The following is a 25,868-nucleotide window of genomic DNA, read 5'->3' as shown; positions in this document are numbered from 1 at the left end:
CATCTGCCAGTTAAGATTCTTCTCACTCCGCATGCCACACATGCTTATGTACAGGGTATTTTTCTCCAAATTGCGTGCTGTGCAAAAGTCTTCAATAAAGAAAATGTGTTACAATAAAACTTGGAGAGTGTAAGCAAGGGAAAAGCTGCCAGAAATTAGACAGTAAGAACTAACATGGCTTCAATTGATGGCTTATTCCATGGAAGGCAATGTTCTAGAACTTTCTGAATATTAAGTTTATTTAATATTCGTAACAGATCTGGGATATAGGTGTTATTTCTCTCACTTCAAGGATAAAGGAAGAGGAATGGGGAAGTCATGTGCAAATAGCTTGTAGGGTCTGAGGGGGTCTGGACTCCTGTGTTTTGTGCCTATGTTTTCTGTGATATGGGGAGGAGCAGAGGAGTTGGGGGCTAGGAGAGACTTGCTAGGGAGATGAGATGAAGAGAGGAAGGATCTGGAGGACAGTGGCTGAGAATTCTGGGGGAGAAACTGGAAAGACAGGAGGGTGAGCTTTCAGCTGGAGAGGATCCCTCTGTCAGCAGCGTCTGAGGTGTGATTGCCCAGGGAGCCTTTGATGGCAGGAAGCCAGGGGCATGGCCAGGCTCTGAGTCACAGGGGACTCCTCCCTCTTCCCTTCCAGAGGCCCCTTCCCTGCCTACTCTGAAAAAAGGAGCCCACCAACCCAGATTCCCACCCCCATCTTCCTCTGGCACCTGGGATGCTGGCTGCTCACTTTGGGGGGTGTGCTTTGGGGGGCCTCAGGTGTCCCATCCACCTACCAGCCTTATCCTTCCAGAAAACCTGTTTCTCTCCTGGTTTGCCACCTGTGAAATACTCAGGAACACTTATCACATCCTTTCCACCCCAATGAGGTAGGCTTATTCTCTCTTCCCTCAGCCTTTCTTTCTTCCCTCTTGACCTTTTCTTGCTCTCTCTTTCTCTCCTATTTTATAGATGAGGAAAAGTAAAATCTGAGAAATGGATAGAAACAGATCATTAGGCAGGGAGCAGGGTGAGGGCTCAATATCAGATGTGTCTCCCTCTCTTAAGGGTCCCTCCTCTCCAATCTTAGATCTTCAGAGCTTTTCCAGCTTTGTTTTCATGTTGCAAAAGTGCACACCCACAGAAAATAAATGGAAGGAAGGAGACACCCCATAATGACCAACTGTATGCCATGTCTTTTCAGATTTTATTTTGTGATTATTTCATTTTACATGGTTAGACTCCCATACATATATTTGCATCTTTCTTTTTTCATGTTCCATCACACAACACAAACATTCTTGCATAACACTAGCAATTCTGCAAAGTCATTATCCTTAACAGCTTCCTAATATCCTTGTCCCAAATAGGCCTATTGTTGACCTAAACAATCCACTAATTAGGGACATGTTCAGTGTTTCCACTGTTTTGCTATGATAATGTGATGAATTCAAACCTTGCGCCACACTTGGATTTTTTATGTTTTTAGTAATACCTTTCTAAACTAGAATCACAGGGTCAATGGTGGTAACTAAGGGTCTCAATCAACTTGCCAAATGGCCTTCCATAAAAAGTGCACAATTTACAATTCCACTGTTTGAGCCTGTTGGTCTTTACCAACACTGAGGTTTTTGTGTCCTAGGTCTTTGTTAATTTGATTGGTTTACACACATGGCATATTGTTGAGGTTGCAATGTCTTTGAGGAAAGGTAAAGTCAAATATGACTACAGTTCATCACGTCCTTATTTCTGTATATTTCTTGTTCGAGGCGTATGGATGAAGAGATGGAAGGTATGCAGAGGTTAGCTATGCCTTCTCATGGTCTCATTTATCCACTTGACGTACTTGCAGACTTGGGTATAGACACCTGGGTCATTGGGTTGGCCACAAGGGAAAGTTCCCCAGGACACCAGGCCTTGCAGGGTACCTTTGCACATCAGTGGTCCCCCTGAGTCACCCTGGAGAAGAAAAAGCAGATTAGTTTTGATTTCAGAGCAACCGCCACTGACATGTCCACAGTTTGCAGTTATTATGCTCTGTCCCGCCAGGCCATGGACTTCCGCCCTGGCCAATAAGAAAAGACTCACAGTCTCTGGGGACCAGTGGGAGAGCAGGAATTAGTGCTGTCCTGGAGAGAACCATTGGCTTGTGCCTCAGCCAATGGGACCAATCACTGGGAAGGAGGTGGAGCTTCCAGAGGTCAGAGCTCCACTTACTCCCCCCTCCCCACTCTTCACTAAGCCAGGAGGAGAAGTAGCTTCATCTCCAGAGAATAGGGATACATGCCCCTTGTGCACAAAAGGGAAACAAGGGCAGAGCCAATGACATAATTTACAGACCGCAGTGCAAAATGAATATGTGGGGGGTGATGGGCATGGAGGAGGGCACTTGTGGGGATGAGCACGGGGTGTTATATGGAAACCAACTTGACAATAAACTATTTTTAAAAAATTATCAAGAGATTCAAGACAGCCACAGAAGTGTGTTCAACCATGTGCAGGACTCTCCAGGAGCTTGGCGTGAAGCTCTGCGCCACTGCACAACTTGCATATTCATGAAGCTGGCCCTCACCAGAGAGAAAGCCCCACCTCCTGCCCATTCTCTAGGACACACCTCCTTGTCTCATCTCCCCTATCTTTAACACACACCATCCCACCTCCTCTTGAAAGCTGAGGGTATAGATGTGGGCAAAGAGAGTCGGGTACAGAAAGAAGGGTGGAAAGAAGGCAGAAAGGAGAGGGGGAGAGAGAAGCAGAAACCTAGGGGGTGGAGCAGAGATGGGCATAGGTAGGGACAGGTAAATAAAAAGAGTGACAGAGACAGACTAAAGAGAGAAGAAAGAGAGAGAAAGATATCCCACACAGAGAGAGGAAGATGGAAAATGATGACACTTAAGAGACAGAGAGGAGGTTATAAAGATGAGGAACAGGGCTCCTGGGTGATTCAGTCAGTTAAGCATCCGACTCTTGATTTCAGCTCAGGTTATGATCTCAGGTTCCTGAGATCAGGCCCCGTGTCCTGTGCCAACAGCTCAGAGCCTGCTTGGGATTCTGTTTCTCCCTCTCTCTCTGCCCCTGCCTTCTCTCTCTCTCAATAAATAAATGCTAAAAAAAAAAAAAAGATGAGGAAGGGGGAGCAAAGAGCAGGGAAAGACAGTTCCTTCCCTAAAAGTAGGACTGGGATAAGGTGGAGGAGACGTTAGCTCTGGGCACAAAATCTCAATAATTGCAATAAATAATACTGTAATACAATACTTAAAAATATCAAACGTAGTATGAAAAAGTCCATGCTGAGCACGGTATCCTAATTTTAGATAAAGACAGGGTCAGTACAGTGCTATGCTGCATCACTACTGGAGCCTGAGGCAAATGATCGCTCTTTACTGAAAGGGTGATCACTCTTTACTGAAAATCTGATATTTTGTTCATCATGGACTTTTTGCATGGATTTTTAAAAAATTTTTAATGTTTATTTATTGAGAGAGAGAGAGAGAGAGAGAACATGAGTGGAGGAGGGGCAGAGAGAGAGGGAGACACAGAATCTGAAGCAGACTCCAGGCTCTAAGCTGTCAGCGCAGAGCCCTGATGCGGGGCTTGAACTCACGAACTGCGAGATCATGACTTGAGCCAAAGTCGGACGCTCAACCGACTGAGCCACTCAGGCGCCCCTGCATGGATTTTAATTTTGTAAAATATTACACTAGTACGATATGATTTCTTTTGGCATCCACTTGAAGTCTGGGCTTGAAGCCAGTGCCTCACTCTCCTGCCACCTGGCTGAACATCATCTTTCCCGCTGCCATTCTGCCCCATCCCCAAGGTCATGCCAGCCTCCTGGGCTCCCACTAGTGCTCCAGCAGAGAACGGGATAGAGAGAGCTAGGAAAACAGGCCCTCGGGTGGCGCGGGGTACCAGGGGAGGTTCGGCACCAGGGTCAGGTGCACAGGTTCTGTATGGTGGGGATGACGGGGGAGCCAGGGCTAGGGACGGGCAGAGTCTCACGTTGCAGGCATTGGTCTTGGAGTTGGGGATGCCAGCACACAGCATGGAGTTTCCCAGCAGGTCCTTGTAAACCTTCTTGCAGTCCTGGGGGGAGATGAGTCTCACATCTGTGCACATGAGCGTCGATGGATAGGTCACTGGTGGAGAGAGGGGGGGGTCACTAGTAGGCCTGGACCTGCTGCCCCCTGACTGCTTGGACTCTGAAGGAAGATGGGGCTGGAGGCTCAACACTCAAGTCATGAAATGGGGCCTGACCTCTGGTCTCTGGGGTCCGAGGGAGTAGGAGTCGGGAGCTAGGGCTCTTGGGTCCCAAAGACAGCCTCACCATCCGGGCTGGTGGTGGTGCCCCAGCCGGAAACGGTGCATGTGGTCCCAGGGGGTTCACAGCGGGAGGGCAGGTTGACTTTCCTCACACTCGATGACAGCCTGGCTCGGCGATCCAGCTTTACAAGCATAAGGTCATTAACGTGGGTCTGAGTGGAGTAGCCAGGGTGGCGGAACGACTGCTTGGCCGGGATCTTCTGGGCTCTCTTATCACCCAGCTGATCACTGCCCATGTGCACACGGTACTCACTGGGAGAAGAGGGTGACATTCAGAGAGAAACACTGTGAGAGGGATAAGGGACAGGGACCTTAAGGGAAGGGGACAGAGACCCTGAGAAAGGGCGACAGAGACCCAGAGAGAGGGCTCCAGTGTCCTTGCCACATACCTCATCTTGCAGTGGGCAGCAGTGAGCACCCACTGTTCATTGAGCAACACACCTCCACAGTGAAGCTGATTGCCCCGGAGCAGGGCCACCTGCCAGGGTTGGGAGCCTCTTGTACATGGGACTCCCTCAATAATCTTCTCCCCACTCTTGTCACCCTGGGCTGGATAGAGACATGGAGGAAAACACGAGTAGCAAACATCAGAGGGGCTGAAGAGGCAGCTGATGGATTTGCAGAGAAAGATGGGAAGAGACAGAGACAAGAGAAATGCAAAGGCAGAAATGGACACCAGTGCGGAGAAGGCAGGACATGGAGATGGGGAAAGACAGAGTCTGTTCAGAGGCCCAGGAGGAGCATCTTGTCTGGAGGCAGCCACCGAAGCTGTCGGAAGCAACACTGAGTTCAGGAGATGGCTTGGACGGCACAGAGACCCCAGGGGTCGGAAAAGCAGGAGAAAAAGGAAGCAGGAAGTGGAAGAGTCTTGTCTTCCAGGGGCAGAAGCAGCTGCAGGGGGTGGGAACTGACTTAGGGAGTCTTTGGAGAGAGGGGGGCCCTGGGAAGGGTCAGTGGGGATGGAGGGAGGCCCCAGGGGTGAGGTCAGACCTCCCAGTTCACACTCACCTTCTTGTTCAGCAGACCCCAGGGCTAAAGACAACAGTAAGATCTTCAGAGGCAGGAGAAGGGACCCTGACATGGTGGCCTCTCTGAGCCTTGCCAGGGGTTGCCAGGCAGAGGAAGGGTCTCTTCTGCTGGGACTGGGAAGGACAAAGAGTTCAGGAAGCAGGAGTCCAAGCCCCTAGCCCTCCCCCAGCAGACGCAGGGGTCTCAGCCCCAGCCCCTCCTCCATCAGACCCAGGAGGCCAAGCCTCCAGACCTCCCTTCTCCTTGGGACCCAGGAATCTGGGTTCCCATCACTTCCCATCTGCAAGTCTAGATCCTCAGTTCCTTTTTCCCCCAAAGACCCCAAATGCCAGACTTCCAGCCCCTCATCCCTCAGAACCAGGATTCCAGGCTTCTCCTCCCCTGAGGAGCAGGACCCAGCTGTCCAGCCAGCCTCATCCCACACCCCAGACAAGGCCCCTTCTCACCTCTGGAGGGTCTGATGTGATCTCGGCTCCAGACCCAGTCGGGAGCCAAGCATGTCCAGCCCTGTGCAGGGCGGCCCTCTTATACCACCTCCGCCCCCGCGCCCGCCCCCAGTGCCCTGGGGTGCAGGTAGAGCCAGCTCTGAGACACCCCCTTCCTGTGTTCGCAGTTATCTCAAGGCCCTGAGGCGGCTAAAGCAATCGGCTGGCCGCCGCACTCAATTCTTCCTCCACCCTCCCTCTGGAGGCCTGGGTCGGGCGGTACCCAGACAGTTCACCCCACCCATTCTGGCCCAATGTCCCCGGTGGCCTGAGGCTGGCGAGCCCAGCTGCTGGCTCTGAGGGGGGCCGTGAGAGCTGGAACCCAGGGAAAGCCGAGCTCTGGGATTGGCCTCCTCTGGGGCCATTTTTTGTTCTTGTGCCCTCTCATGGATGTCCTACGCCCTGTACCCTAATCCTCACCAGCCTGTGGGAACTTTTCCAGTCTGGATCCCGGTGGTGTCTTTGAGCCTGAACTCACTCCCGGCCCTGATATAGGAATGTGAATTAAAAAGAAAGTGTTTTCCCTAATTGCACCCTACTAAATGTTCACTGTTATCATAGTATACATAGATTTCTATCATATTATGTATTTATAACAAAAAAAACCCTGTACTACGCATTACATAATACGACTTTTTTCCTCTATAAAACACCTTGAACAATTTTTCCTCGTGGTTTATTTAGATAATTTCCTCTTCCTTCTTTCCTACATAGTATTCCATCCTGATTATACCATGATTTATGTAATGTGTTTCCAACCTGAGTATGTTTGGATAGTTTTAATTATGATAATGCTGGGATGAACTTCTTTGTACATTCATCTTTGCTCCTTGTTTTCATTCAAGTATCCATTGAACGTCTACTCTGCCAGAAGTTGTTTTGCTCCTGGGGACACAGCAGTCAACAAAGCAGACAAAAATTCCTTCAGAGAGGCTCTCCTAGCCGGTAGAGACCATGAATACAAAAATAAATACATGAAAAATATTGTTTGTTCGGTGGTGGTAAGTGCTATGGAGAGAAATAAAAGCAGGTAGAGGGACAGGGAGTTATTGGTTCCCTCCACTCTCAGTGATCCCTGGTGTTACATATTTGGAATGATGACTGAAAAGACTCCCATGTGAAGGTGACATTTGAGCAAAATCATGAAGGAGATGGTGAATGGATCCACGTAGCTACCTGTAGGTAGTGAATTCCAGGCAGAGCAAACATGCAGGTATGAGACTAGAATGTTCTAACAGGGAAGACATTTTGACTGGAACTGAATGAGCAAGGGAGACAAGGTCAGGCCATGACAGAGACATAATAAGATGTAAAGGCCACAGAGTCTTGAAGACCAATGTAGAACTCAGCCTTTTACTTTATTTTTTTTAAGNGCCATGTAGTATTCCATGGTATAGATAAATCACATCTTCTTGATCCATTCGTCCGCTGATGGACACTTAGTTAGCCTTTTACTTTAAATGAGATGGGAACCATTATCTGATTATTACTTGAAGATAAACTCCTTTTTTTAAAAATTTTTTTTTCATTTATTTCTAGGAGAGAGAGAGAGAGACAGCGTGAGCAGGGGAGGGTCAGAGAGAGAGGGAGTCACAGACTCTGAAACAGACTTCAGGCTCTGAGCTGGCAGTCAGCACAGAGCCTGACACGGGGCTTGAACCCACGAATCACGAGATCATGACCTAAGCGAAAGTTGGATGCTTAACCAACTAAGCCACCCAGGCATCCTGAAGATAAACTCCTAAAAGTGGAATTGCCCCAACTTCTAAAGCAGACCTCCAAAATGCAATTGGTTCTTCAGCTATCAGCCCATATCTCATCTGAATGCCAACCTCAACCCAATCCTACCTTTGTCCCATAATTTGACCCATAATAGGCACTATTGTTGCCTACTCACGCATTCACTCCTTCTGCCTTTCTATGAGCACCCCAATTTTGGTTGGATAATCTTTCATCCTTATACTTTGGTGCAGTAAAGCACCAAACATAAAACCCATATTCTGTTTGCCAGTGACTGGTTTAGACATGGACATGAAAGGCTGTCCTGGCCAATAATGAGAGGAAGATCATTGGGGCACCTCTAGGAAAGACTGTCTTATTTTCAAAAGAGACACCTGAAGAGTTCTCTTTTCTTCTGCCAGATGGCACCTCTTTTGGATGTAAGTTATGCAGCTGTGGCAGTCCTGGAACCATGGAGCAATGTGGCTGGCAGACTAAGCCAAAACAGTGAAGATGGCCAAACAGAGAGATGGTGATAACTGGGGTCTTTGATGAGGTCTCTGAGCTAGTGAATTAAAAAACTATGTTGCTTCTTCATCTCATGACTTCTTCAGGTTTCCTATCTGATTTGGAGGTCTTGGTTCCTACAGCCAAAATCTTCCTTAATAAGACCTCAATGTTAAATTCAAATCTGATCCTAAACCATGAATCCAAACCCAATTCTAACTTGAATCTGTATCTTGAAGTCACAGTAATCAACAAACACAATCCTGTCTCCAATTCTAGTTCTCTTTCCAGCCCTCCTCCTACATTGTCTTTTGGATCCAATCCTTCATACACTTCATACACTTAAGAAATACGTATTGAGGGGCGCCTGGGTGGCTTAGTCGGTTAAGCGTCCAACTTTCGCTTAGGTCATGATCTCGCGGTTCGTGGGTTCGAGCCCCGCGTCGGGCTCTGTGCTGACTGCCGGCTCAGAGCCTGGAGCCTGTTTCAGAGTCTGTGACTCCCTCTTCTCTCTGACCCTCCCCTGCTCACGCTGTCTCTCTCTCTCTCCTGGAAATAAATAAAACATTTAAAAAAAAAAAGAAATACGTATTGAGCACAAATCTATATACCAGGCTCGGCTAGATGCTGAGGATACTATGGTGCACAAACCTAGACAGAGTTCCTTACCTCAAGGAGCTGACAGTCTAGTGTAAAATAAAGATGCATAATTCATAAACAAATGTAAAATTACAAGTACAATGTGTGCTCTGAAGAAAAGCACTTCCTGGAGACCTTGACCCAGGAAGTGGCAATGAGCTAAGAGTTGAAAAAACAGTAAATTTTAACTAGAGCAAAATGGGAAGGGATTGGAGAGTATATCATTTAGAGGAAACAATATGTACAAAGGTCCTGAGATGGAAGGGGGTCATGGATGGAGCTTAGAGACAGGGAGTTGTCTGGGACCAGATGATAAAGAACATTGTATGTAATGGTGAGTTTGACTTTCTTCTGTGGACAACGGTGAACCACTTGGACTTTAGTCAGAAGAGTGACATAACAAGATTTGTATTTGCAAAATGTCACTCTACCTGCTATATGGAGGATGGATTTTAAGGGGATGTGAACACATAAGAAGACTATTGCTATAGTCCAGATGAGAGATGATGGTGACTTGGATAAGGCCACTAAGGAGGTGAAGATGGCAATAAAAGAATGGATTCAGTATGTGCCTAGGAAAGAAAAAAATAGGAATTAGGGATAGATTAAGTGGAGGTTGTGGTGAGGGAGACAGATGTTAAGACTTCAAGTCTCTTGCTTGATGGATGATGGTGCCATTCATTGAGAAGGCCTGGTCAGATATGATCAAGTGCTCATGAGAGAGAGGATGAGAAAGACCTCAGTCGCTGGCTTCAAGCATAATTCTTACTATGACACAGTTTGCAACACCAATCTTGACACAAACCTGAGTCTTAAACCAAAACCTCAGTTCATAACCAAACCTAGCCCTCAATTCTGCTTTATCTTTGTCCAATTCTAACTTACCTGACCAGGTTCCTGACTCCAAATGTTAGCTTGAGCTATGGCTCACACCTCAACCAACCTTAAACCATGATCCAAACCCTGAATCCCTAAACATATACCAAACTCAACCTTGACCCAAAACTGAATGTCACCATAGCCTTTGTCCCAAGCCTGACCCATGGACAATTCAAACTATAGTGCCCATCCCTGAAATATTCCAGAAGGCCCACACTGACATCCTCCCTATGAACTCATCTCCAAATCACACCAATCCTAACACTGGCTCCAGTTCCAGCCCTGTTCTCCTCTTCAACCCAATTTCTATCTGAAATTCCATATTGATTTCCATGCTTGACTCCTTCCTCCTCTCTGTCTTCATTTTCCCAATTCCACCCATGATCTTGACCCTTTGTTTCATACAAACTCTAAAATAAAGTCTACCAACTAACATCATACTAACATTGATCCTATGTTGACTAAATTCAAGCTAAGTCCCTAAACTTTCTAAGACACTTCCTCTCATCAAATCCAAAATGAGACCCCAGATCTCAGACTCCTGATGTCACCAATTCCACCAGAAGATACTGTCCTTGAAGGATATCAACTTGGAGTCCTGACTTGGAGTCCCAAATCAAGTGGGAGTAGACCCTAGACCACTTGACCTCATAGCCCTGTGAGTCAGCAATCGATATCCTTCTCTCCTGACTTCCTAAGGAGAGAAATTTTACTAAGACTTCCAATCTGTTATCTAGTGCCCAAATCTTTATTCCCGGATTCTCTCCTCAGCCCCCTGCCTCATCAGCATTCTGTCAGAAAGAGGAAGGGAGTCACATTCCTCTGGAGCCCTGTTATTCATTCATACATCCCTGAACTTCTCTTCTGCTGTGCTCTGTATGTGTATATTTCTGTGTTTAATTATTTAATCTGATTTTGTTGCTAAACACCTAAACATGAGTAGAAGCAACAAATCTGATGTTCATACCCAGCTCAGACCAGGGAACATAGGAGGTACTTAAATAAATACTTGTATACAAGTTTGTGAACCACTGTCATCCTCAGATTTGCCAACTGTAGACTCTCTGTCCTTTCTGAGGACATTCCTGAGCCATTTAGCCATGGGGTGTGAGAAAGAACTTGGCCTCACAAGTCAGACCAACCTAGGTGTGAATCCTAATTGCCAGTCTTGTGATTTCAGGTAAGTGACTTAATTTTCTCTGATCCTCACTTTGCCTCTCTTTAAAGTGGGGGAGAGAAAAATTTACTTCTCAAGGCAAACGGGAGGATTAAATAAAATTATCAAAAGAAAGTGGATGTACACATAGCATACAGTGAGTTAATATTAGCCTCCTTACCCCATTAATCCAGAATGAAGCAGCTTTCATTTCTTGTGTACCTGCTACATGATGTGTCAGAACTCATTTCTATTTCTCACATGGGTCCAAGTGAGGACTGTATTCCCCATTTTATAGATGAGAAAATGGAGGTTTAAAAGAGGTTTGATCACTTGAGCAAAGTCAAATAGCTAAGGAATCAGAAGAAAACCCACACTCTGAGAAGAAAATTTTCCTGTCTCACACTCTTGAAGTCTTATTTGGCTCCAAATGGACTTGGAACCCTATACGCCTATTAAGGATGCACACCCTTACATTGGTGAGACCCCCAAGTCCCAGCCCTCCTGTGCCCTGTGGGTTCAGCACCAGCACCTGTTCTCAAGTCCCACACAGATACCCAGCCTCATACATCCCTTCCCCTCAAACCTGTGTCCTGAACCTTTGCCTGATGACTCATCCTTCAGCTCATGATCACACCTGAGAACTGGCATCTGGTTATCCTGCCAGCTGTGCCTTGCCCTGAGGGATCCTGGACACTGTGACCCTGGAACCTCCTGACTCAGCCCCTTGGGCTCTGAAAGCCCATTGTTTCTGACTTTCTGGATTCCCTTCCCTCTTCTTTCAAGAACAGCTCCCCATTTCTTTTGGGAAGTTGCCCTTTTATTTCAGATAGTTCTGGTGAAAATTTCAGTCATAGTTCTCCAAACCTTACCATCTGCCCACCCAACCAGTGTGATTGATGCATGCACGACCCAGGCCAAGCCAACAAAAGCATTGCTTCCTCCCTGGCAACAATGATTGATCCAAGGGGGTGGACTCAGTTCAAGTTGAACCAATCAGAGTTCTTCCCTGGGAGTAATATCAAGATGCCAGAAGAATGGAGATCTGTGTTTCTGCTGTGTTTGCTTAATTGGGTGTGTCAACAGCTGCTAGGTTCCCTTCTTCTGAAAAAGTCTGTCTACAGAGGCTAGAATGAGGTCCACAGGAGAAGGAAAGAGACAAGCAGAGTTGAGAAACGGCTCACACATATGATAAAACAACAACAACAAAACAAAACAGAGGAATTTAGAAGTAGGCAGTGTCAGAGAGAAAGTGTCAGAGAGAGAGAGAGAGAGAGAGAGAGAGCACGTGTGAGAGAGAGCTAATTATTAGGCTTAAGTCACTATTTCAAGTACTTGAGACTCTAGTACCCATGTCACATCCTCTGACATCATGAACCATCCCCACAGCCTTCCTAGCCATCTAAGCCAATCAGTTTCCTCTTGTGCATAGGCCATTTTGAACCCATTTTGGGCTCTGACATTGCTATCCAAAAGCTCCCTGACTAAGTGGCTCCTTTCAGCTTTTGTCCATGCCTAGTGCTCAGATTTCCTCCCAGACCCCACAGACCACAATCCTATTCCTGAATTTTGGTTGACCTTGGACAAGTCTCTTCCCCTCACAGACCTCAGTCATGCCCCTCCTTAATACTATAAATCAATCTTCAAGTATTCTCTGGTTTATATTCCATTGGGGACATTTAAGTATCACCTGGATATTGGATGATTTTAAGGAACTATTACTAACTGTAGGGGGTGAAAACATAAGGTGTTTATGTATTTAAAAAGAGTATATTTTAGAGCTGGAGTTGGCAAACTTTTCCTATAAAGGGCCGAATAGTACATATTTTAGGTTTTCTAGACCATGAGGCAAAATTGAGGATATTACATAGGTATTCACATAACAAGAGAAAAAATAAATTTCCACACATTTTTTTTTTAGGTAGGTTGCATGGTGGAACCCAACGAGGGACTTGAACTCACGACCCTGAGATTAAGACCTGAGCCGAGATTAAGTCAGACTTAACTGACTGAGCAACCCAGGCACGCACCCCTCCCTACATTTTTAACTGATGAAATACAAAATATAGTAATAATAATTTGTTGCCAATTTTTGTCATACATGTCTATTAATGATCAAAATGAAATTCTTTTGGGGGGAAAACTCTTGCCTAATTAGAGTTCAAAATTAATGCTCCCTGGCATCCAATCACGTAGTAAAAGCTATTTATAGCTCTTGGGATCTGGCCCATCAACTGTAGTTTTCCATACTCTGTTTTAGAAATACAAATGAACATATTTAAGAACAAAATGATAGCCAATATTTGTTTCAAAACATTCCAGCATTAAGGAAGTGTGTAGTATTGGTGAAAGAATTGGCTTTGATTGAGTTGGATGGTGGTATACAAGGATTCCTATACTATTTTATATATGCTTGAAATTATTCAAATTATTCATAATAAAAATTCTAAAACAAGTCTTTAGGCCGAGATGACCCTTGAGTCTCACCTCCAGAAATGCATCCCCAGCTCCAGTTTACTATCAGGCATGAAAGACCTCCTCAGGATTTCTGGTATTCAGGGATTTCACGGAGAACAGAGGTTGATGTGTGTCATGCAATGCATCCAGCACACCCACACCCCTCGCGGAGAACTGCTCCACCCACAGCCCAGGTCCCAGATGATTCGTAGCTCCTGATTCCACATAGCCACTGATTGGATGGGACTGGTCACCTGACCTGAATGCAGTCAAACCATTGGCCCTTCAGTAGCCTATCATGGGGCTGGAGGAGAAAAATCGACCTGGACCAATGGGATTCTCTTGCATGAGAATATAATCTGGGAAATCCTCAGGAAGTGAAGCAGTTGGAGGCAGGTGAAGGTGGAGTTCAGAGGTTGTGAAATAAGGAAAGAGACTGGAGAAGTGCACGCGGGAGCCAGCACTATGAAAATGCAGAAGCATGAAGTAGGGAAAGGCGTCAGGGAGCCAAATAAATGAGTTAGAGGTTGGTAGCAAGAAAGAAATGAAACATAGAGGGGAGCCAGTCCCCTTATCCTGTTGCAATTTATTTATATCCTTAGAGTAACTACCCCCTCCACACACATCTTTCTCAAGACAACTTACATTAAGCCTCTGCTCTAATGAAAACTCCCCCAAATCTCTTTTCCTTCACACTTCAGTTTGGACACCTTCAATGAAGTGACTCATTTCCTCATACCACAGCAGAAAAGCTCTAGGCTGTGAGAAAGATTTCTGGTTCTCCTAAGGGGAAAAAAATAATCTATCTCTCAGACTTTTGGGGGTTGTCAGTGTTACAGTTCATCAGAGTGGTGGTTCCATGGATGCATATTTAAGATGTTCATATATTTCCTGCACCCTACTCTACATTTCTTATAATTAAAACAAAATTTTTTAATGTTTATTTATTTTTGAGAGAGAGACAGAGTGTCAGCCGGGGAGGGGCAGAGAGAGAGGGAGACACAGAATCCAAAGCAGGCTCCAGGCTCTGAGCTGTCAGCACAGAACAGGATGCGGGGCTCAAACTCATAAACTATGAGATCATGACCTGAGCCAAAGTCAGACGCTTAACTGACTGAGACACCCCGGCACCCCTCTTGTAATTTTTAAAATGGGGAAGGGGAACTCTCCCTGCAAAACTTAGAAACACTTTAGCTGCTTAAAAAAAACTAAACAGAAATTCTTCCAAGGGCACCTGAGGTTGCCCTTCCAAGGCAGGCTCAGTTGGTTAAGCAGCCAATTCTTAATTTTGACTTATGCCATGATCTCATGATTTGTGAGTTCAAGCCCCACATCACTGATAGTGTGGGGCCTGCTTGGGATTCTGTCTCTCTCCCCTTCGCTCTCTGCCCCTCCCCCACTTGTACAAGCTCTCTCTCTCAAAATAAATGAATTAATTAAAAAAAAAAGAAGAAATTCTTTCAAATCTGTCTTTTGCAGGCCAACCCATTGGATATTTGGAAATCCTTGTGTGTCTTCTCCCCTGAAATTAACCTCCCATTCCTCCAAGCCCTTCCAGAAATAAACGGGGTCACTCCAGGCAGTGGTGATAGCCAGAATGGCCATGTGGGGGTGATCCTGGTCTCTCTAGACCACCCATCAAGCCTCCCAGCAAGGTGCAGACCCCTGTCCTTCCATCCCTCCCGGCAAGGCCGAAGCACAGATAGACAAGGAGCCAGGCTAAGTTGTAGGTTTATTGTAGGGGCTCCAGAGCTTGTCCCAGCATCAACCTCTGCTGCCTATGGTCTTCTTGATCCAGTCCAAGTAGCGGCAAATGTTGGTGTAGACACCAGGTCTCTCGGGACGCCCACAGGGGTCTGATCCCCAGGATGTGATGCCCTGGAGAACACCACCACACACCAGCGGGCCCCCGGAATCTCCCTGGAAGGGGAGAGTAAGAGAATACTTTCACCTAAGATGCCCTGCTGTACCTAGCATTTAGTACTAGTTCTGTAGCATGATTGGTTTCTCTAACCAACAGGGATAAGAGCATTGTATCCTGGGACCAATGGTGAAAGACAGGAGTGAGGGGTTCATGTACTAGGACACATATGGGGAGTCCAAGGGCAATGGGGGGCATCCTGACCAAGGAGGGATGAGAATAAGGTCTCAAAGGTCCAATCCAGAAAGAAGACAGTGAGGATTACATGGAGGGGACTGAGCTGATGTCTCCGTTCCTGGCCAGGGATGAAAAGATCTTTGAATCCAGTTACCAAATATAAGATGAAGGAGCAGAGTTCTTGTGGATGGACACACACACACACACACACACACACACACACACACACACACACACAAGGGACAATGGTAGTGTCTTTTGGGAAGAGATCTTTGTCTGTATGGAACTGGAAACATCCTTAGATTAGATTTCCTGGGACGACATTGATGGAAATGACTTCATTCCTGGCCAATGGGAGAGAAGCATGGACGCACTGTCTTCAGGGACCAATCATTAGCAAAGGGGGTGGGGCTTCCATGAGGAGGACAAAGCTGGGGGAGCCCTGAAGACTGAGACTGCAGCCAATAAGAAAGAGTGTTATATCTACGGCAAATCCCAAGATTTGTCACCCTGGGGATGAGGAGCTCAGTGAGGGAGCATTAAAGTCAATGGCGCCATTCTCTGGCCGGTTGGTAAGACAGTATTGCTCCCCAAGGAACAAATCATAGGAGGAGATCGCCGTGTTAGGAAACCCAGTCAGGTCCCAAAGAAAGGTAGTGACTACCTAGTCAGTGATAGAGTCAGCACAAATTCCTGAGGAAGGGAGCAGGGAGCTTGCTTACCCTCTAGCTTCAGACTCTCTCCTGCATGGACATCTTCCCCCCTTTCTCCCTTCCCCTCTCTGCACCCTATTCTGAAGACAAGGGTTCCCAAGAAAATGATGGCAACAATTCAACGTTCCTGACCCCTGTGCAGTGTGACCTGCAGGGAGAGTGTGACCTTCTCTGAACCTGCTTCCCGCTCTAGAGATGGGGGTATAACGTCTCTGGGTGCTAACTCTTTGGGGGTCCCCCTTGCTGCCCAGCCCCAAGCCTCTATGGACATTGAGGGACAAGGGAAGAAGGGGGTTTCAGAAGTCACTCACCTGGCATGTGTCGGCCCCACTGCTGTCTCCTGCACAAACCATACCATCTGTGACTTTCCCTGGGTAGACATCTTTACACTTCTTCTGGGGAAAGATTTCTACTTCTGCACAGTTGAGGGTGTCAGGAAAATTCTCTGAGAGGGTAAAGATTGTAAGTTTCCAGAGAGAGCAACCATTTCCCTCAATCCCTGTGTGACTCTAACCTCCCTTCTATACACCCATGGCTGCACAGGAGGGGTTTCTGACACATTTTGCAGGGCATATCACGTCTCACCACATTAAACTAAGCCATGGCCCCTGCAGTTTCCTTTCCAATATCTAGAGAAGGACTGTTGGACCTTACCTTCTGCTTCTTGCCCAGAGTCTTATCCTTTTCTCCCTCCCTTCCTTCCTTCTTTCCTTCCTTCTTTCCTTCCTTCCTTCCTTCTTTCCTTCCTTTCTTCTTTCCTTCCTTCCTTCCCTCCTTCCCCTTCCCTCCCCCTCCACTTTCCTCCCTCCCTCCCTTCCTTCCTTCCTTCCCTCCTTCCTTCTTGCTTTCTTTCATACTTTCTAGGCTTCACTGCCCAGTGTGGAGCTCAATGCAGGGCTTGAACTCACAACCCTGAGATCAAGACCTGAGCTAAGATTGAGACTTGGACACTTATAATTAACTGAGCCCTGCAGGTGCCCCATCCCAGAGTCATTCACCAATTGAGGATCAGGTGACTGAAAGACATGGAGGTGTCCCCTTGTGACATCTCTGACCCTGTCTCTCCAATCTTCCCATCCCCAGACTGCCCCAGTTCAGCTAAATCCTACTTCTTCCAAAAGTCACTTCATCTTAGGGGCGCCTGGGTGGCTTAGTCGGTTAAGTGTCCAACTTTCGCTTAGGTCATGATCTCGCGGTTCGTGGGTTCTAGCCCCGCGTCGGGCTCTGTGCTGACTGCCAGCTCAGAGCCTGGAGCCTATTTCAGAGTCTGTGACTCCCTCTCTCTCTGACCCTCCCCTGCTCATGCTGTCTCTCTCTCTCTCTCTCCTAGAAATCAATAAAACATTAAAAAAAAAAGTCACTTCATCTTAGAAGCCTTCCTTGACAATCCTAATGAAGAAAGACACTACTCCTCCATCTCTCCCTATCCTCTTACTCGCCATGATATTTCATTATATCACTTAATTCTACCTAACAATCCATTTAATATGTATTTGCCTGTTGTCTATTTTCCCCACCTAGCATGCAAATCCATAGGATAGGAACTTCACACAATATAGCAGCTGGGACATACCAGAGGCTTACAAACAAATGTTGAATTGATGACCAAAAGTGGAATTAACCATGTAATGTACACTATGGGGAATATAGTCAATAATATTGTTACAACTTTGTATGGTGACAGATGGCACCTAGACTTAACGTGGTGATCAGTTTTCAGTGTATACAAATGTCCAGTCATTGCGTTTACACATAGAACTAATAGAATATTATAGGGCACCTGGATGGCTCAGTCGGTTGAGCATTCAACTCTTGATTTCAGCTCAGGTCATGATCCCAGGATCGTGGGATTGAGCCCCAAGCTGGGCTCCTCGCTGAGCATGGAATCTGCTTGAGATCCTCTCTCTCTTCCCACCCACTGCCCCTCTCCCTTGCCTGCACTCTCTGTCTCTAAAATAAAATTTTAAAAATTAAATAATAATAATAATAATAATAGAATATTGTGTGCCAATTATACTTGAATTTAAAAGAGAAAGAAGATGGAATTAATCTTTCTTATTAACCTTTGAGCAATAGACATGAAGGGAAACAACTTCTTTCTGGCACCTCCATTCTCCAGAAGCTGCAAACTCACAACCTCATTGATTGTAAGACGTCTGAACTCAAAATATCTTTTTAAAAGAGGGATACATTCATTCATTCCACAATTCACTCATCCATGCATTCATTCAACACATATTTATTGAGCACCTACGGTAAACAAAGAACCATCCTGAGCACTAGGAATGCACAATGAAGAAAATAGCTTTTAACCTGAGCTCTTATGAAGCTTAAAAATCTATTGGCCACAGGCACCTGGATGCGTCAGTCAGTTAAGCGTCCAACTCCTCTCCTGGTTTCTGCTCAGGTGATGATCTGACAGTTCATGGGTTTGAGCCCTGCATCAGGCGCCACTGACAGTGCAGAGCCTGCTTGGGATATTCTCTCTCTCTCTCTGACCCTCCCTTACTCATTCTCTCTCTCTCTCAAAAATAAAATAAATAAACTTAAAACAATCTATTGGTCAAGTCTCCTCGTTTTTCCGAGAAGGAAAGTGAGACTGAGAGATGGAAAGGGACTTGCCCAGAAAAAAGGGTAGAGCCATGGTTTGAACAGACCTGACTGATTCATGAGCCGGTGGGTTTCCACAGCATCCCTTGTCTCCTTAGAAGTAGGAGTCAGACAGTCAGGGAACCTGAGTCCTGGGCTTTGCTACTTCTTGGTGAATCACATGCCTCTCTGAGCTGAACCTCAATTCTTTCACTGTGATGTAAGGTGATGGGCTGCCTAGACTCTGAAGTCCCAAAGGGAGGACTTCAACTGAGGTCCAGACTTGGGGTCCAGAGTGAGGAGGGAGCTGGAAACTAGACTATGGGTCTTGGGGGAGGAAGGGCCTGGACTCCTGGGTATAAAGGAAGAGTCTCTGGTGCCAGGAATCGTGAGGAGATCATAGGAGTTTGTTTTCTTGGGCCACTGAGGAGCCCATCTAACCCAAGTCTGTTAAGAAGATTATGTAAGACCCTGTGCAATGAAATGTCTCATAACATGGTACTCTCCACCATAAAGGAGGCATACTTTCTTTCATCCACTCATTCATCCATCTGTTTTTTTGGGAACCTGGTTTAACAATCTGCTATTTTGCTTTCTTTCTCCCACCACTTCTCTTAATATTCTGATCTTTGGAGTTCCCAACCTGGGCCACCTGTGAGTCTCAGCCTCACAATCACTGTCCCTTCTCTATCTCCTTCTGGAGGCAAAGCTTTGCCAATGGCTTGGGGCCCAGTGGTCCAGCCAGCTTCTCCTCTCCCTCCTACTACCTCGGGGGCTGGTGACGGTGCCCCAGCCCGAGATGGTGCACTTCTGGCCAACTCGAGGGCAGTGATCCGCCAGGTTGATGGGCTTCACTTGGGGCCCCAGGGATGCCCGACCACGTAGTCGGATGAGCATGAGATCATGGCTGTGGTCCTCGGTGCTGCTGTTGTAGCAGGGATGTGGGATGGACTGAGCCACAGCCATTTCTTGCTCTGATCTGTCTTTTTTCTTCAGGCTGTGATCCCCCAGGCGTACCGTGTACTTCCTGTAGTGGTGGAGAGTAGTTTGGGACCCAGGCAGGAGTGTGGGGTCCCAGTCCCCTCTTCCCTCAGCCCTCCTCTTTCAGAAGCCCAGTCTCCAGCTCTCTTCTTTTCCCCTTCCCTCAGGCCCCAGCCCACCTCTGCCCCGAGAAAAAAAAAAACTCACTGTTTTTTACAGTGGGCTGCTGTGAGGACCCAGTTGTCGTCGATGAGGACACCCCCACATAGCAGCCGGACACCCTGGAACAAGGCTGTCTGCCAAGGCTGCGAATGGGCCTCACACTCCTGGCCTCCCAGCACCTTGGACTCCTGTGCCCTCAACTGTCCTGCAGCAGGAGGTAGAGGGTTGGATCATCACCCCCGGGAGCAGTGCAGAGGCCAGGAAAGCCACTGTGGGTTCAAACAGACACACGGCCAGTCCTCTGCCTGCCACCTCACATGCCCACACACCCTCATGTGCGAGGCCCCTGGCTTGCCACACAGATGCACACGGACACTCGCTGAAGCCCGTGAGTCACACGAAGTCACACACCCAAGCATGTTCCCACATGCGTCCACACACCCCGTATACTCCCGTGTGTATCTGCGCCCCTCAGCAAGCAGCCCTGCCGGCTTGGTGTGCTCATGCAATAGGCAGCGTGGCCTGACACATGGCTTGCTGCCATGTGTGTGTGCCCCCATCCACCCTCGGGAAAGCCTGAAGAAGCTCTCACACGTGAGTGTGTTTCACAGCCCCCCTCCCTCCGCCATCACAAGCACCCACAATGGCATTCCTGAGGCTCCCACCAGTCCCCCCTCACCTGCCCGGGCTTCCAACAGCAACAGCAGGAACATCCAGATCCAGGCTGCAGTGGCTGGGGGATGTCCCATGGTGGGGTCTGGGAGAGCGAGAAGGTAGGGCTGAGACCTGCAGACGGAGGAGACCTAAATCCTAGGAGGATCTTGAAATAAGGGAGCAGAGCATCCGAAGCCATTCTTGTGGGTCCTGCAGGAGGAAGCGGCTGGGGACCCACATCCTTAGATCTGAGGAAGAAGAGGGCAGACCCCAGATTTCTGAATCCGAGGAGGGGAGGTGGGGGCTGGATTCCTACATTCCAAGGAATGCAAGAGTTAGGGTTCTGGACTCCAGGATCTGAAGGAAGAGGAAACTGGGAGCTGAGATTCCTAAGTCTTTGGGACCAGGGGCCAGATTCTCAAATCTTGAAGGAAGAAGGGGTCTTGAAGGAGAAAGGGGTCCGGCGTCCTGGGGGAGGAGGGGCCCCGGCCTGATGCCTGTGTCTGAATACTTTGGCATCTCACCTTACAGAGTCCAGGGGGCGGGGTCACCGACTGATTCAGACCCAGAGGAAGAGGCCCCAGTACTTCAGCTCCGTCTGCCTGGTACTAGATTCTGGAGGCTTTTAACTGGGAATCCCCGCCTCCTGCTCCGCCCCCTCTCGCGCTCGAGCCCGCAGAGCATCAGGGAACTGGAACCCAGTGTTTGAGGAGGGGCTGAGGGGCTGAAAGAGAAATTTTGAGGGAGGAGGAGCCGGGATCTGGAACTCCTCGGGCTCGGGAGAGAAGGACCTCAGTGCTGTGACTCCTGGGTCTGAAACAGAAAGGGCCGGGGACGCGGACCACGGGACCTCACCACGCGGAACACCCCCCGCCGCCGAGGGTGGGGGTGGGGGGCTGGGGACCTGGACTCTGGGTCCAGGGGAGGTAGGGGCTGGGCGTCTGAACTTCTAGGTCTGAGGAAGGAGGCGTCTTGAGGCCCGGACTCTGGGTCTGGAAGTGGGGGGGTGGGATTCTGGACTCTGGGTCTGAAGGAGGAGGGAGCGGGGGACCCACACTTTTGGGTCTGAGAGGGGAGGGGGAATAATATAGGCGTGAATGTTTGGTCCGAGAGAGCAAGGGTTTGGGGGCTGAATTCTTAAGTCTTTTTAGAAGGAGTGACTTGGAGTCTGGTTCTGGAGCAGGAGGCTATTGCCACTAACTCGGAATGGAGGGAAGGTGAGTCTTCTTGGTCTCTTCTGAGGGCGGATCGGTCCCCGCCCGCTGCCCCCTGAGAGATCCGGGATGTGGGAAGGCAGGTTTGGGAGGCACCGTGACCTGGTTTCCCCTTCCCCTGGGGGCGACGGGACCAGCCCAAGCAGAACCCAGCGGCCTTGCTGCAATAGGGCTGATGGAGACAGACTTCAGGCAGGACTTGCTAGGGGCTTCAGGGACTTGCAGTGCGGTAGCGATTCCGTCTGCCCGCCGCCGCCCACCCGTTCGTTGCCCTTCCTTTATCCCACGACACAGGCAGTCGGAAGATGCGGCTCTGCGCGTTTATTGTAAAATCTTCCATCAGGACCCCGCCAGGATTCAAACGCCCAGGGGCGGGGCCCCGAGGGGCGGACCCGACAGCGCCTCAGTCCCTAGTGGGGGAAGCTGTCGCGCCCCTGACGTCACGGAGGAGGCGGGGCCACAAGGGGTGGGGCCCAGAGGGGGAAGCCTCATTGGGCAAAGCTCCGAGAGGAGGAGCTATCTGGCGGAGGGGCTCCCGGAGCGGAGCCCTAGGCGAAGCTGTCCCACGGGGGCGGCGCCAGCTCTCGATGACATCATAGAAGGCGGGGCTACGGGGGCAGAGGTGTCTCCCGGTCCCTTCCGAGGGGGCGGAGCCTGAATATCCAGGGTGCGCCTCCGCGCTGTTGAGGCCAGGGCCTTGCAGTTACCCGCTCCCCCTGCGCCCACCCTTCTCTGAGGCGCGAGAGCTCAGTTGTCCTCCATGGTCTTTCGGATCCAGTCTACGTAGTGGCATACGCTGGTGTACACGGCGGGGCGCCGGGGTCTGGAACAGGGCTCGGCACCCCCAGACACCACACCTGCCAGGGTCCCGTCACAAACCAGAGGACCCCCAGAGTCACCCTGTGCGCGGCAGAAGAGCAAAGAAACTGTCAAGCAGGTGTATTCATGAGCTTACACTGGCCACTGGCTCCTAGGAAGCCCTCCTCTCCTGACACCTTGGCGTTCAGGCGGCCCGTCCCTCCTCCCTCAGAACCAGGAGTTAAAGCTCATACCCCTCACCTCAACCCTGCACCCAGCCTTCTGGGATCCTAGTCCCCTCTTCCCTCAGGACTTAAAGTCTGTTCTCCCCGTCCCTCCTTTAAATCCTGGAGTCTGGGCCCACAGTCTCCTTGAAATTCAGGAATCCTGTCTTAGCCCCATCTCCCCCCAGGACCCAAGTGTTCCAGATCCCCACTTGTTTTCACCCAGGAAGTCTGGGGCCCAACCCCCTAGATCCCTAGGAGACAGGAATCTGGCGGGATACCCATTCCCCTCCTCCCCAGAGTGCGACTTACCTGGCAGGAGCCCCGGCCCCCCTCCCAAAGGCCGGCACAGAGCATACTGTCAGAGATGTGACCCGGATATGCCCGATGGCACAGTTTGTGGTCCAGGATGCTGATGTTCGCACACTGTAGTGTGAGCGGATACTGCACTGTTGGCAAGAGAGCAACCCGTACAGGATCAGCAGCTGTACTCATCACACTCAGAAGCCCCTCCATCCAGACCCTTCCTTAAGAAGGACCCACAGAACCACAGCATAAGACTCTCAAAGACAGAAACAAGAGACACTGATAAAGAGAAATCATAGAATGAAAGAGAAACAGATGTTTGAGGAGAGGGAGAGAGCCAGAGAAACAGAGAATCAAGAGCCAAGAAGAGATACACACATGATACACAGAGACCATAGCAGGAGATAGACCTCTTAAGAGGAAAGAAATTCTCAGGAAGCAATGAAGAAAGAGAGGGAAAGAAGCCTAGAGATGCCAAGGACCGTGAGATAAAGTGAGGAGACATTTATGGTCATTGGTGGAGAGAGATAAAGACTTAAGAGATACTAGATACAGACAGGGAGACACAGCATGTATAATATAGACACAGATATACATATACCCATGTATATGGATATTGACAGGCAAATAGAAGTGGGTGGAGGGGTATTGTTGGTATCGATGGGCTTGACAAGCAAATAGAAGTAGATGGAGGAGACTGTGTAGCCACTGGGGGGCTCTGTAGTGGACCAGAGAACCCACATCTGGTCTGAAGGGGGCAACCTACTCTAATTCTGCCCAATGGCGGCTATTTTTGGGAAAGGCTCCAGAGTTCCCAGTTCTTTGAAGTTTTCCAGCACATGCAAAATTTTGACTTCTATGTAAAATCTCCCAGGCTTTAGTTGTTGACAGCAACAAATTCAGACTCTTTTTTCAAGGCACTTTGAAAACTAATGTGGGGTGGGGTGCCTGGGTGGCTCAGCTGGTTAAGCATACGACTTGGCTCAGGTCATGATCTCACGGTTCATGGGTTTGAGCCCCACGTCTGGCTCTGTGCTGACAGCTAGCTCAGAGCCTGGAGCCTGTTTCAGATTCTGTATCTCCCTCTGTCTCTGACCCTCCCCTGCTCACACTGTCTCTCTCTCTCAGAATTTAATAAAACATTAAAAAAACAGCTAATGTGGGGAAGCTAAATATGGCTACTGGGTCGCTGATTTGTGACTCTGAGAGACTGTATGCCTCATGTCTGTTCTGAGATGCATGTCTTTTCACATTTAAACATCTCTGAAATCCAGGATGTGTCTTCCTGCAAATGATATCATACAAGGATTAATGGGAGCTTCCCCCATCCTGTAGTTATAAAATAATGATGCATCTTTAATTTATAGCATCTTAGATTTTTATCTATCTATCTATCTATCTATCTATCTATCTATCTATCTATCTATCTATCTATCAGATGAAAAGGCAGAGACAGAGAAACAGGGGGGATTCAGACCCTCAGCATGAGACACAAGGGATTGAGTTGTGAGCAACACTGTACCCTTAGGACTGGACACGGCACCCCAGCCTGAGATGAGGCACTGGGTGCCTGGGGAGACGCAGGTCTGGCTGAGGTTGAGGGGCTGCACAGCAGCTCCCAGGTGTGCCTTCCTGGGCAGCCGGATCAGCATGATGTCATCATTATGGTCTTGGGCTTTGAGGTCCTTGTTGAACCCAGGGTGAGGGAAGAAGTCCGTGACCCGGAACAGTTGCTCTGGACCCTCCCATCGCCAGAGGTGGTGCTCCCCAAGGCGGACCCACAGATACCTGTTGGGATGGACCTCAGAGGTCAAGCAGGTGTCTACCAGGGTGATATGTGCTCCCCAAGCCACATGCTCTCCCTGGGACCCCATCATCTCTGTATGACACAGAGTGCTGTGTGATTTTTAAGCAAGGTACACACCCTCTCTGGGCCCCAGCTCCTCATTCCATCCTTTTGGCTGCCTCTACCTTTGTAGCCCTTCCCCAAAAGCTCACACCCCTCCCAAGTCCCATACCAAGTGAGCTGTCTTCCTTCCTGCCCCACCTGGAGCCTTGATGGTGACCTGGGTCCCCTGGAACTGTGTAGTCACATGGAGGCTCCACCTCCCATACAACAACAGCCCCACCTCCTGCCCCCACAGGTCTGGTGGCTTTTGTGGGGAGTGGCTCTGTGTGTGTGTTGGTGTGTGTGTATGCAAGGAAGGGGATGGGAAATGGAAAATCCCCAAGTTGGGGGTCATCCATGGACTCAGGTTTTTCCTGTAGCCATATCCCTTACCCTCAATGCTTGTCTTCCTCAAGCTCTCTCACTGCAAGCCCAGTCCACTTGCTCTTCTCTGGACCTTTGCCCAGGACAGCTGAGGACTATCTGGGAGTATATGCGTCCATTCCTCAGCCTCTGACCTCTGACCTTAGGGACCAGGCTTCTGATTAGGAACTCGGGATTTAAGGAGTATGAGGTGTTATTTCTATCTTTGATCCTCTGTCACCTCATTGCCGTGGCTTTGTGTCTGGGAAATCAATCCCCTGCCCCAACTCATCCTCACGTCTAAATCTTTTCTATCTCCATATTTCTGCTTCTCTCCTTTGTCTTTGGGGCTGAAATCTGACTATTGTTCTCCTAGCCTGAGGTACAGACATGAGCTTGAGAAAGACGCCCTATCATGGAGCAATGCGTGATGGGAAATTCCCACACAGCATTCTGTATCAACCCCAGAATATCAGAACAAGATGAATGACTCCTTTCCAGAGATAATATAGAAAAGATTGCCCCATCAGTTAGATTCTAATATTTTATTAGAATGCCCAGAATCGAAATTCTGGAATTCTAAGATTCTAACACACTAGGAATACACAATTCTAGAATTCTATGCTCTAGAATGTTATGAACCCAATATTCTAACAGTCTAGATTTCTCTGGATCAAAAAGCCTAGGAGGTTTTAAGTC

The 25,868-nt window shown here is 48.5% G+C and overlaps 3 protein-coding genes across 3 annotated transcripts; all 3 read right to left on the bottom strand.

Moving 5' to 3' along the window:
• Positions 1 to 1,175: 1,175 nt before the first annotated feature.
• Positions 1,176 to 13,337, bottom strand: KLK7 (kallikrein related peptidase 7). Its single transcript, XM_077747146.1, has 6 exons — positions 13,210 to 13,337; positions 5,317 to 5,450; positions 4,698 to 4,857; positions 4,313 to 4,560; positions 3,988 to 4,124; positions 1,176 to 1,944 (listed from the first exon to the last, which is right to left on the bottom strand). The coding sequence occupies exons 1-6, from the start codon at positions 13,248 to 13,250 to the stop codon at positions 1,789 to 1,791; spliced, it is 876 nt and encodes a 291-aa protein (XP_077603272.1). The 5' UTR covers positions 13,251 to 13,337; the 3' UTR covers positions 1,176 to 1,788.
• A 1,606-nt stretch (positions 13,338 to 14,943) lies between these two features.
• Positions 14,944 to 20,471, bottom strand: KLK8 (kallikrein related peptidase 8). Its single transcript, XM_077747364.1, has 5 exons — positions 20,402 to 20,471; positions 19,768 to 19,927; positions 19,347 to 19,606; positions 16,302 to 16,435; positions 14,944 to 15,099 (listed from the first exon to the last, which is right to left on the bottom strand). The coding sequence occupies exons 1-5, from the start codon at positions 20,469 to 20,471 to the stop codon at positions 14,944 to 14,946; spliced, it is 780 nt and encodes a 259-aa protein (XP_077603490.1).
• A 1,866-nt stretch (positions 20,472 to 22,337) lies between these two features.
• Positions 22,338 to 24,792, bottom strand: KLK9 (kallikrein related peptidase 9). The gene is made up of 3 exons (XM_077747132.1): positions 24,441 to 24,792; positions 22,925 to 23,061; positions 22,338 to 22,490 (listed from the first exon to the last, which is right to left on the bottom strand). Exons 1-3 carry the CDS (start codon positions 24,790 to 24,792, stop codon positions 22,338 to 22,340), a joined length of 642 nt encoding a protein of 213 aa, XP_077603258.1.
• Between the last annotated feature and the right edge of the window lie 1,076 nt (positions 24,793 to 25,868).

Source organism: Crocuta crocuta, unplaced genomic scaffold, assembly GCF_008692635.1.
Source record: "Crocuta crocuta isolate KB4526 unplaced genomic scaffold, BGI_CrCroc_1.0 scaffold334, whole genome shotgun sequence".
NCBI lineage: Eukaryota > Metazoa > Chordata > Mammalia > Carnivora > Hyaenidae > Crocuta > Crocuta crocuta.
The sequence above is the reverse complement of the archived record's forward strand: the minus strand, read 5'-3'. Positions and strand labels throughout refer to the sequence as shown.

Coding starts and splice junctions, on each gene's coding strand:
- KLK7 (XM_077747146.1), bottom strand. CDS start 13,250: ATGCCTGATAGTAAACTGGAGCTGGGGATGCATTTCTGGAG. Junction 5,451..13,209: donor CTGGGGATGCATTTCTGGAG/GTGAGACTCAAG, acceptor TGTCCTTCCCAG/TCCCAGCAGAAGAGACCCTT. Junction 1,945..3,987: donor CCAAGACCAATGCCTGCAAC/GTGAGACTCTGC, acceptor TTTCTTCTCCAG/GGTGACTCAGGGGGACCACT.
- KLK8 (XM_077747364.1), bottom strand. CDS start 20,471: ATGGGACATCCCCCAGCCACTGCAGCCTGGATCTGGATGTTCCTGCTG. Junction 16,436..19,346: donor CACCGTCACCAGCCCCCGAG/GTAGTAGGAGGG, acceptor TTACCCTCTCAG/AGAATTTTCCTGACACCCTC. Junction 15,100..16,301: donor GTGGGGCCGACACATGCCAG/GTGAGTGACTTC, acceptor CTCCCCTTCCAG/GGAGATTCCGGGGGCCCGCT.
- KLK9 (XM_077747132.1), bottom strand. CDS start 24,792: ATGGGGTCCCAGGGAGAGCATGTGGCTTGGGGAGCACATATCACCCTG. Junction 23,062..24,440: donor TGCCGTGTCCAGTCCTAAGG/GTACAGTGTTGC, acceptor TCTTGCCAACAG/TGCAGTATCCGCTCACACTA. Junction 22,491..22,924: donor GGGGCCGGGGCTCCTGCCAG/GTAAGTCGCACT, acceptor TGCCGCGCACAG/GGTGACTCTGGGGGTCCTCT.